The sequence below is a fragment of the Belonocnema kinseyi genome, chromosome 7 (assembly GCF_010883055.1).
Source record: "Belonocnema kinseyi isolate 2016_QV_RU_SX_M_011 chromosome 7, B_treatae_v1, whole genome shotgun sequence".
Classification (NCBI taxonomy): Eukaryota; Metazoa; Arthropoda; class Insecta; order Hymenoptera; family Cynipidae; genus Belonocnema; species Belonocnema kinseyi.
The window spans coordinates 4,732,467-4,745,021 of NC_046663.1; the positions used below are offsets into that span (position 1 = coordinate 4,732,467).

At 22.8% G+C, this 12,555-nt stretch overlaps 1 protein-coding gene across 3 annotated transcripts in view; it reads left to right on the forward strand.

Moving 5' to 3' along the window:
• Window positions 1–12,555, forward strand: part of LOC117177424 (tyrosine-protein phosphatase non-receptor type 5-like) — a 67,545-nt gene that overhangs the window by 27,215 nt on the left and 27,775 nt on the right. For all 3 annotated transcript variants that reach the window (XM_033368097.1, XM_033368096.1, XM_033368095.1), the window contains exon 2: window positions 7,259–7,436. In XM_033368097.1, coding sequence (XP_033223988.1) covers window positions 7,414–7,436 — 23 coding nt within the window. In that variant the 5' untranslated portion in view covers window positions 7,259–7,413. The remainder of the gene's footprint in view (window positions 1–7,258; window positions 7,437–12,555) is intronic.

A 12,555-nucleotide genomic window follows, 5' to 3' on the forward strand; every position in this document is an offset into this window, starting at 1 on the left:
AATATGCGTATATCAATAAAATTCAAATAAAGACTGATCGCATGATAGATAGCCCCCACAGTGCCCCCCACATTGTACGGCACCAAACGCCCAAGCCACCTTTTAAATAGGCATTTCGAGACACGAAAAAATTGTTGACTGAAAAAGCCAAAAAGGAAAAGTGACTCGTTAAGATGTTGGCCTTCAGGAAGTGGGAGAAAGGTTGTTGGCCGAATAGCTTGATGGCTTGATTGCCTTCACTCTTGTTTTCCGGGGTTGGGCATACTTATAAAGTGCCTTTGTAAATGTGTTTTTCAGGAAATTAATTTAAAAGTTGGACAGTCAGAGGCGATTTGGCCGCCCCTGAACTCGTCATCCGCGCTCGCCCACTTGAAAGCCGTCATTTCATCTCATCCCCTTCCCTGTCTCTCACCTCTCGGTGCTCTGTTCATAAAATTAGACCACTGTTTACTTCCTGTACGAGGATAGAAAACTTCTTTTCGTCTCGCTCGCTACTTCGCTCCAGATTAGAGAATTTAGATTCCGTGATGTAAGAGTAGAGAATAATATTCAACATTTTCGCGACTGGAATTATTTCATGAGTATCGTGTTTGTAACGTTTGCGAAAAACGCTTACCAAGTAGTAGAATTTTCATTTAAATTCATTTCAAATAAATGGCCAGATAATTAAAAAACGAGAATTTTTAATAAGAGTTGCATTTTCAACCAGGAATGATTTTTCAGTCAATAAAAACAATAACTTTTATCCAAAGTATAGAATTTTGAAGCCAGAAAGACGATTTTTCTTTTACAAAACAGTTGAATTTTCAACCAAAAAATTACATTTTCAACTAAAGGGATGAACTCTAAGCCGATAAGATTAATTTTCTACCAAAAAGTCGAATTTTCAACCAGATAGTTGAATTTTGACTCCACAAAAGATCCATTATCAGCCAAAACTGGAATAATTAAATTTTGGTTTAAAAAAATTAATTTTCCATAAAGAAAACGAATTTTCGACAAAATTGTTGAATTTTCATCTGCATAATTGAATTTTGAAACAAACAAAGATTAATTATTAAACAAGAATGGAATGGTTAAATTTACAATGAAAACAAAAAATTTTTATTAAAAAACGAATTTTCGACAAAATTGTTGAAATTTTAATACAAAAAGATAAAAAAATTTAAACTATTAAATTTTCAATCATGCAGTTGAATTTTCAGTTAGAAAATATAAGAAAATATAATTTTTAACAAAAAAAAAACTAGTTTTTCTTAAAGTAGTTCAATTTCCAACCAAAAAGATTAATTTTCAACAAATTATATAAATTTTCATCCACATAGTTGAATTAAATAAAAAGATCAATTGTTATTCAAAAGTAGAATATTTCTATTAACATAAAAAAATTTTTTCAGTCAATAAAACGAATTTTCGACAACATATAAAATTTTTCTGCAGAAATGTTGCATTTTTGACAACATTTCTACAAAATAAATTGAATTTCTAGATAAAAAATGATTTTTTGTAAAAGTTTTTATCCAGATTTGCAGCCAAAAAAGATTATTTTTTTAACAAAATGCATCAATTTTCATCTACATAGTTAAATTTAAAAAGAAAAGATCATTTGTTAGCCAAAAGTCGAATATTTCTATTGACAAAAAAATTATTTTCAGTCAATAAAACGAATTTTAGAAAACGTAGTAAAAAAAATGTCTACAAAAAAGTTGAATTTTTGATGAGATTTCTACAAAATAAATTGAATTTTCAGACAAAAAATTATTTGTTATAAAAGTTTTTGTCCAGACTTGCAGCCAAAAAGATGAATTTGCAACAAATTACATGAATTTTCATCTGCATAATTGAATTTTGAAACAAACAAAGATTAATTATTAAACAAGAATGGAATGGTTAAATTTACAATGAAAGCAAAAAATTTTTATTAAAAAACGAATTTTCGACAAAATTGTTGAAATTTTAACACAAAAAGATAAAAAAAATTTAAACCATTAAATTTTCAATCATGCAGTTGAATTTTCAGTTAGAAAATATAAGAAAATATAATTTTTAACAAAAAAAAAACTAGTTTTTCTTAAAGTAGTTCAATTTCCAACCAAAAAGGTTAATTTTCAACAAATTATATAAATTTTCATCCACATAGTTGAATTAAATAAAAAGATCAATTGTTATTCAAAAGTAGAATATTTCTATTAACATAAAAAAATTTTTTCAGTCAATAAAACGAATTTTCGACAACATATAAAATTTTTCTACAGAAATGTTGCATTTTTGACAACATTTCTACAAAATAAATTGAATTTTTAGATAAAAAATGATTTTTTGTAAAAGTTTTTATCCAGATTTGCAGCCAAAAAAGATGAATTTTCTACAAATTACATGAATTTTCATCTACGTAATTGCATTTCGAAACAAACGAAGATTAATTATTAAACAAGAATGTAATGGTTAAATTTACAATAAAAACAACAAATTTTTATTTAAAAAATGAATTTTTGACGACATTGTTGAAATTTTAACACAAAAAGATAAATTTTGTTTTAAAACTATAAAATTTTCAATCATTTAGTTGAATTTTCAGTTAGAAAATTTAATTTTTAACAAAAAAAAAAACAAATTTTTCTTAAAGTAGTTCAATTTTCAACAAATTATATAATTTTTCATCCACATAGTTCAATTAAAAAAAAGATCAATTGTTAGCCAAAAGTGGAATATTTCAATTAACATAAAAAAAATTATTTTCAGTCAATAAAACGAATTTTCGACAACATAGTGAAATTTTTCTACAGAAATGTTGCATTTTTGACAACGTTTCTACCGAAAAAATTGAATTTTAGCTAAAAAATTATTTTTTTGTAAAAATTTTTATTCAAATTTGCAGCCAAAAAGATGAATTTTTAATAAATTACGTAAATTTTTACCCAAGTAGTTGAATTTTAAAACAAAGGACATACAATTATTAACAAAAATTGGAATATTTAAATTTTCATTCTAAAAAAACATTAATTTTCAATTTACTGAAGCGAATTTTTTATAGTACTATGCAGTTGAATTTTCTACAAATCATCTGAATTTTCTACCAAATTATTAAATTTTTTGCAAAATTATTGAATTCTCTAACAAATTGTTGAATTTTCAATAAAAAGGAGACGAATTTTCTACAAAAAGTTGAATTTACAACCAAACCGTTGAAATTTCAAGCAAGTAATTAAAGTTTCCACTATAAAAATGAATTTTTATCTGAAAAAAAAAATATTTTGATCAAAGTCGGTCAATTTTTAATCAGAGATGGATTTTTCACGAAAATTACGAATCTTCAAAAGAAAATTAATTTTAAGGAAAGTTCAAGTTCAAATAAAAAAGTTGAACTTTCAACCTAAAATGATTAATTTTTAACAAAAGATGTGACAATTAACCAAAAGCGGTCAAATTATTAACCAAAGCCATAACGAAATATAGAAAAATATTTGAATCCTCAAATAAAACAGATTAAATTTCAACCAAAAAATTGTATTTTTATTATAATTCAACAGTTTTGTTATTAATTCCTTCTTTTTTTCAGTTGATAATATAACTATTTTATTGAAAATTCGTATTTATGGAATGAAAACTCAACTATTATGGTAGAAACTTAATTTTTGTGTTTAAAAATTTAACTGTATTGTTGCAAAATCATATTTTTATGTTGAAAATTAATTTTTTAATCTGAGAATTTAACTATTTCACTTTCACTTGAAAGTTTATTACTTCATCAAAAGTTGAACTGCTCTGCTCAAATTTAAGTTTTTTGGTTTAAGATTCTTCTTTTTAGTTGAATGTACTTTAGTTGAAGTTTTCACTATTTTCTTTAAAAAATTTCTACTATTTTTTTGAAAATTCGATTATTTTAGTTAAAAATTAAATTATATTGTTGAAAATTCATTTTCTTTGGTTTATAAACTTATGTTTGGAATTGAAAGTTTACATATTTTATTTTTAATTGTAAATCTTTTTAGTTGTTAGTTCAACTATTTTGTAAAAAATTTATGGATTTTGTTAAAAATTTGCCTTTTTACAGAAAATTAATCTTTTTGGTTGAAAGTTCAAGTACTTAGTTAAACTAATTTATTAAAAATTCTTTTTATGGTCGGAAATGCATCAGTTTAATTGAAAATACATGTTTCTGGATGAAAGTTTAACTATTTCGTGGAAAATTATTTTTGTTTGAGAGTGCAAAAAATTAATTTTTTAAATAAAAATGTAATTATATTGTTTATTGATTTTTTTAAAGTTAAAAGTTCAACTATTTGGTTGAAAACTCGTCTTTTTCGGTAGAAAATTAATCTAGGTTGAAACTTTAACTATTATTTTAAATCGTTCTCACAGTTAAAAATTAATTTTAGTTTGTTGAATTTAATCTTTGTGTGCTTTTTTCATGGAATGCTGCCTTTACGAGCAAAAATATTTTTATTTAAAAAAAAAAATACAAACTTTCTTGCAACCATAAATAATTTCTTTCCTAATTTTTCTTAATCTTTTTAAATGTTCAGCACTTTGTTCATTCCCCCCCCCCCCCCCCTCAGATAAAACTATTATTGATAATAAATTAAAAGAGTAATTGCTGTGAGATTAAAATACAATAAATCGGGTGATTTCGATTAGAGAACTCTGGAAATTAAAAACAAAGAAATATATCGCCCGAGGCGATAATAGTAAATGCAGCAGCGGCAGCATCGTCGTTAGTTCTTTAATGGCCACGTATTTCCCAATGTAGGCAGAAAGTCTGCATTGCAAAATATCAGCACTTATTGTAGGCTCCTTATCCGTTACTCACTTCAACCATTAAATCACATTTTCACGAGTGAGTCGAGTGAGTGATGAAATCAGAGTGCTCTGCTTGATACGCTTTTTAGAGTCGTGCAATCAATAAATATTTTTAGATTGAAAATCATTGTGAAACTAAAAAGCAATTTTTAAATTAAGTTTTGATGTTAAAAAACTTGAACTCAATACTACTTACTTTCGCGAACTAAATAGGAAGGACAATTTTTCCCCTTTTTTGTAAGGTTTCGATTAATTTTTTTAAGAATTCCGAAGCGATTTATTTATTTATTAAATTCTATTTTATTTGATTTATAAAATAAATTCATAAAATGCTCTAAAAACAGAGATTTTTTTACTAAAATAGGGCTATAAATTGTTTTGAATAAAATTAATGTCGGTACTAATATTAAATTTAATTTAAAACACTTAAAATCCTTGATATTTTTAGTAAAAGTATTGCATTCTCAAGTATATGAATTTTTAACAAAATAAACTTTCCATCAAAGTAACCGTTTTTTATTTAAACTAATGAATCTAATAATTACGAAAATATGAATTTTTAATATAGTTCAACTTTTAACGAAGTGGTTGATATTTTAACCAAAAAAGGTTTTTTAATTTTTAGACCATAAACAGTTAAATTCAGTAAAAAAAAGTCTACTTTTTTTACAGTTTATTTTTCGAAAATGTGATTTTTTTAAAGAAAAAGTTAATTTTGTACATATTTAAAAAAAAAACATTTTTCATATTGGAATTTCCAACCAAATAATTGAGTTTTGTACCAAAAACAAAATATTTCAATTACAAACCAAATTTTTTAATTTTCAAGACACCCTTTTTTTTTTACAAAGTAGTTTAATTTGAAACCCAAAATGTGAATTTTCCAAATACAAGTTAAGTTTGTAATAAAAAAAAATTAGCAAGTAGTTAAATTTTTAATCAAAGAGATGATTCTTCAACCAAGAAAGATTTGTCAGTCAAGAAAGAAACAAATTTTTAACCAAATTGTTCATTTTTCAACCAGAAATATACATTTTCAAGAAAAAACGTTAATTTTCGACCAAATGGTTGAATTTTTTACTTAATTTTTCAGGCAGAACAACTAATTTTCTACAAAAAAAAAATTAATTTTTAACCCAAAATGTAAATTTTCAAAAAAATTAATATAGTTCTTAAACAAAATAGCTCAATGTTCAGCTAGATTTATAGAAAGATTTCTCACTTAAGAATTTCACTAATTTCCAACCAAAATATTGAATTTTCCGATAAATTATCAAGCCGGAAAGACGAATTTTTTTACAAGACAGTTTAATTTCCAACCAAAAAGTTTATTTTCGACTAAATATAGTTAAATTTTCAACTAAAAAGATAAAAGTTCAACCAAGAAAAATTTGTAGTCAAGAAAGAAATAAAATTCTACCAAGCAGTTGCATTTTCAACCCGACAATATGAATTTTTAAATAAATTTTTAATTTTCAAGCAAAAATGTAATTAAATTTTGTAATAGATTGTTAGATTTTTAAGCCAAAAAGCCAAGTTTAATTTGCTATAAAAATTTCATTAAAAACAAAAAAGTATTTTCAACGAAATAATTAAATTTTTAACAAAAAATATTTTCAATCAAGAAAGATTTGTCAAGAGAATTTTCTCTGAGATTTCTCTGTCAAATTAACCAAATTGTTGAATTTTCAATAAAAAAAGACCAATTTTTTACAAAATAGCTAAAGTTGTAGCTAGAAAATATGAATCTTTAACGAAAAAACCAATTTTCAATAAAATAGTTTGTATTTTTTACTAATGTTTCATTTTCAGAAAAATAATTAAACCTTGAACCAAAAAAGATGAATTTTTGATAAAAATTAAAAAGTTTAATTTTGGATAAAAAGGAATGACTTGAACCAAAAATAATTTTAATACTTTGAAAATATGCGATATGTACGTTAGGATCGTTTAATAAAGTGTAATCAGATAATTAAGACTATTTTTTTGTTAGCATTAATTATTGTGATCGGCATAATTTTTTTATTATTGTGAATAATAATTTTTTTTACACTACATAACCTTTTTTTTAATGGACATTAAAGAATGTTTTCAATATTTGAGAACGATAAAAATACATTATAAACAAATCTAATAATAAAAATACATTTTTTAAATTCTAAAATTAACATTTTTCAATGTTGTTATTCATCTATTTTTAAATATTTGTTTCTCTTGAATTTTGTCTGATGTATTTTTATCAGTGGAAAATGCTGAAGTGTTCTTCAAAGTTTTTAATAATAAATGAAATCCCCTTTTTCGGATAATATTTTTTTAAACTAAAATTGATCTACTGAAACGCTTTGATGTCTGGTGCAATAATAAATAATTTCAGTAAATCAAAGGAATAAATTTCGTGACCTGACTCTTTCTAGGAAAGATTGTGGATATGCAGTAATAATTTTTTTTTCATTCGCAGGAGGTACAGGTACTCCACTGACTCATCACTATATAGGTGATGGCAACCATTATGACAAATCGAGTAACAATGATGCCAGTTCTGGTTCTTTGGAAAGGTTTTACTTAATTACAGAACAAAAGTGGCCGGTACCTTTGCTGCCGGTTGTTGAGGGTATGTCTGCACGGTCTCATCATAGGTAATTTATTTATTTTCTTATTTGAATTAAATGATTTTTTTAAATTATTGCTGTCCCATGTTTCTTCTAAAACTTTTCCTTTTTTTATCTTTAATCATTCAAAGTCCCCTATTTGGAGAATTTTCTCTAAATATTTCCTAATTTTCATAAAATTTCCCGTAACGTCCTTCTTCTTTTACAATGAAAATTATCAGGAATTCTTTTAATATGTTTATTCTTTTCTAATATTTTTAGTATTCGTGTTCACAAAATTCTGAGTTTCTATTTAGGGTCAAAAATTAGGCAACATCATTTTCATATAATTTAAACAATTAAAATAATATTGCTGATGGTGAACTTTCAAATAAAAAACATTTTTATTGAAAAAATGTTTAAACTTGAAAATAAAATTTATTTTAATAATTTTGTTTGCAATTCATTTCTCTCTTAGTTTAATTTCTAAACCACAGTTGAAGCCGTTAAAACAATTTTGTTGAAAAAAAAACAACATTTTTTTAAATAACTATACTAGCATTTATTAAAATTCAAACATTAAAAATAATTGGTAAGATGCGAAAGTAAAAAAATTAATTTAGACAAAATATTTTTTAAATAATTTTTTCCTCTTATTATCAATTTTGGTTAAATTATCATAAGTTTAAGAATTTCACATTCTGTCACTGTTTTTATTTTATTTTTTTATTAAAAATAGAATTCTACAATATTTTTAATCTTTTGATACTCAAAATTTGGAACTTTCTATTAAAAAATGTATTTTCTTTAATTATAATTTATTATTGGCAAGTAAAAACGGTTTATTCTTGGATGTACTTAAATTATGAATTGAATAGGAATTTTTTAAATGTTATTTTTATAAATTAAAACTGAATAGTATCATTTTAAGAAATTCGATTTCAAAAATGAAAAAAAAATTAAATTATTTCATTTATTCATCAAGGTAGTGCATAAAGATTGAAATTTTATTTTTTTTTCGTTTAAAATTTCAGTTTCTCGTCCAACAAATTTATTTGAATCCAAATAAACGCAAACCCATTTTTTATTTTGAATGAAATTGACATTTATAATATATAAATTCCAGAGCTAATTCCTACTTTTTGTCTTTTTTTTTAGTACCTATTATTTATAATATCTAAAATACTACTTTCTACTGCTATTTATATATTTGAAGAAATTTTTTGAACAATTTATTATTGTCTATAACTATTTTCTCTTAGAAAAGAGTTAGAAAGTTGCAGTATTTTCAGATTTTTCCAACTTTTCTTTTGCTTTTTAGTTATGATCTTACAATAAACAAACATGAAGAGAATTATTTTTAAATAGTATTCAATTTTTTCTGAATGAGTTATTTTTACTCTTTTTCTAATGTTTAAAAAATATTGATTTATATTATTATATTTCAAAGTTACTTAATTAATTAATTATTTAATTCAATTTTATTAAATATTATTTAAGAAATTGAATGATTAAAAAAACAAGACTAACTAAAAATAAAAAAACAAGACTAAAAATAATTGCACCTATTATTAACCAATGAAATCATTTCCATTAAAATCATGACGAATGGAAATTTCAAGAAACTTTCAAGGAATAGAATGACCTTTTGTAAATTAAAATGAAATAAAATTTACGTCCTTTGTCTGAATCGGACATCGTACAAATATAAAAATTAATACATTTAAATAAAAAATTATGACCTGATCTATTTTTTTTTATGTATTTTGAAAAATCAGCGAATTTCTGTAAGAATTAACTGTAAAAAATAATCAGGCCTGCCACACAGTCACTTTTTAAAATGAAAAGTTCACATTAGTCATTTTTCTTTCAATAGATTTGCATAATTTGAAGGAATTCTGAAGATTTCAAGATATTCTAAAACCTGATAAAGTGTAAAGCATTTTCAAGAGCTTTTAATTTTTAATATTTTAGCGAATTTTAAAAGATTGTATGATATTTTTGATTAATTTGATTATAATTTGATTATAATGATTTTAAGGGATTATAAAGCTCTGAATTTATTTTCATACATTTTTGAGTATTTCAGGAACTTTCCTTACATTCTTCTAAATTCACTCAATTCAATGGTTTTTGAAAAAATGTTGTTTACTTCATCTTGAAGTATTGTAAACTCCCTTTAAATTCGTAGGCATTTCATCAAATTCTTTTGAATGCATTTTTTATTTTTCTGAACCCATTTAAAACTTGTTGAAATCAAAGAATTTTCATATTTTTTTAAATTCACTTTATTGCTTTTTAAAGTCAGCTTGCTTTTTTTATAAATTTCTTCAAATTCTTCTCATTTCCTTTCAATTCTTCTAAATTCAATCAAATTTTACTGAAATAAATGGAGTTTTTCAATTTAAAAAATTTCCAATTCATTTAAATTATTTTGATTTCAAAGATTTGAAATTTTTTTGAAATTCACCCTGAATTCTTATTAATTTACCCTAAACTCTTTTAAATTCTCTGGAAGTCTCTTGGATTTTTTAAATTCACGTTAATTCTTCTAAATGTACTAAATTCTATTTAATTTTTAGGTATTTCATCAAATTCCTTTGAATCGAATTCTTCTCATTTACCTTAAAATCCTCTAAATTTATTCCAATCTTAATAAAAGCAATCAAATTTATTTAGTTAAATAGTTCAATTTTTATGTTTTTCAATTATGCTATTATTTAGCTTACAGTATGTAATTAAAATTTTTTTTTACTTAAAAAATTTTCCATTCAAAATTTTTATTTTTAAGCTTACATTTTTAATTTAAAGAATTTTTAAATGCTTTCTTAAAGACTTGAACAAATAAAAAATAAAAGCCTTTTGAAAATTTTTGATAAAAAACAATTTTTTAAATAAATATAAAATTTTTTTAATTTATCTGTACTTTAAGTAATAAAGAGTGAACAAAAACGAGTTGACAAAATGATTTGAAACCATTTCAAAATTTAAGAATTTTCAGATTTTAACGTTAAAACTTAAACGGTTTCAATTTGAAAATCTTAGTCATTAAACAAATGTGAACGTGTGACTGAAAGTTTATAAACTATTTTCAACTTAAAAATAACTTCATAATAATATATTCTTAATTAAAGGATTTTATTAAATTTAAAATATTGTTGCAGTCTAAAATATTCCACTTTTTAACCCATTCAATTTGAAATTTTTAATTAAAAAAAAAGATATTTAAAAGTAAAGAATCTTTAACTGAATTGTTTGACATAGAAAGCTTGGAATAGTTAAAATTTCGAAGAGCCTTTAAACTTTGAGCGTTACATTTTTAATTGTTGTATTGAAAAAATGTTTAATTTGTAAGTGAAATTTTTAAATTTTGATGTATAATTTACAAATATACGTTTATAGAAAAAAGTTAAGTAATTTTAAGAGTTATTTAGGAATTTTAAAAAGATTAAAAATTATCGTGAAAAATCTTTTCTAAAGTTTTATCAAAACCTTCTAGAATCTTTTTTGAAAATTTGGTTTAAATTTTTGAAAAACTTGTTAAATATTCTCTTAAAATAATTTTTCAAAATGAAATTTTTTTTTTAATTTTCCTATGAATCTTAAAAAAATGTTTTTATTCTTTTGAAAACTTTAAAAATTCTTCAAAATAATCTAATTTTTTTGTTTAAAATCTGCAAAAATCTATATTTTGTTTTATATTAGGCTCTCATTTCAAGTTTTACATTAAGTTTGAATCTTTTCAAAACTTCTACATGTCTCTTAAAATTACTCAAATCTGGCATACAAATAATAAATGTTCAATTTTTATTTATACATCCAAATTGTGAAGAAATTTTTTAAAATTTGCAGGATTTTCTGAAAATTGTGGAAAAAATTCAATTAATTTTAATATAAATTTTTAAAAAATTAAAAAAGTAAATTAAATATAAATTTAATATAAATTTAAAAATAATTTATTTATTTATCAAAAAAATGGTTTCTTATCAAAAAATTTCAACATCAAAGGCTTTTATTTTCTATTTATTCAAGTCTTTAAGAAAGCATTTGAAAATTCTTTAAATTAAGAATGCAAGCTTAAAAATAAAAATTTTGAATGGAAAATTTTTTAAGTAAAAAAAATTTTAATTACGTATTGCAAGCTAAATAATAGCATAATTAAAAAACATAACAATTCAACTATTATTTTAAAACTGTTGAAATTGAACGTGGACAAATTTTTCTTTTACAAATTCTTTACAAATTCTTTTACAAATGAGAAGAATTCGATTCAAAGGAATTTGATGAAATACCTAAAAATTAAATAGAATTTAGTAAATTTACTTAGAAGAATTAAAGTGAATTTAAAAAATCCAAGAGTCTGTCAGAGAATTTAAAAGAGCTTAGGGTAAATTAATAAGAATTCAGGGGGAATTTCAAAAAAATTCAAATCTTTGAAATCAAAATAATTTTAATGAATTGGAAATTTTTTTAAATTAAAAAACTTTATTGATTTCAGTAAAGTTTGATTGAATTTAGAAGAATTGAAAGGAAATGAGAAGAATTTGAAGAAACAAAAAATTAAAACAACTTCTAGATTTCTCAAGATTTTGAAATAAAATTTTGAAGCTTTCCAAGGATGTTTAAACTACTTAAAAAGAAAATAATTGAAATTCTGATTTAAGAAGTGTTCAGTTAACATTTTTTCAATATATAATGCTTCTAGCTTAAAATTCCTTAAAATTATATAATTTTGAAAATTTTGAAGTTCATTGATAGATTTTGTAATTTAGAGCATTGAAAATGATAACGTGGATTTATATTTTTTATAAAGAAAAATGTTAGTACCTTCATTTTTATACGTACAAATTATTGATCATTTGAATACATTTTTTAATTAAAAGCTTTTAAATTTCAATTTTAAAAGTTCAAAATTTAACTCAGTTTTTATTACCTCAAGTGAAATTTTTTGAGCTTTCTACCATTTTTTAAATTTCATTAGCCATAAAAAATGTTTGCGAACCGAAAAAAAACCGGAAATTTATTTCGTCGATTAAAACGGTCATCCTGGATTATTCATTTTTTTATAGGTATCAAATTAAACTATTCCACTTTGAGTTAAAAATTTACCTTTTCTAGTTTAAAATCTAACAATTTAGATATAAATTTGTCTTTTTAAATTAAAAAT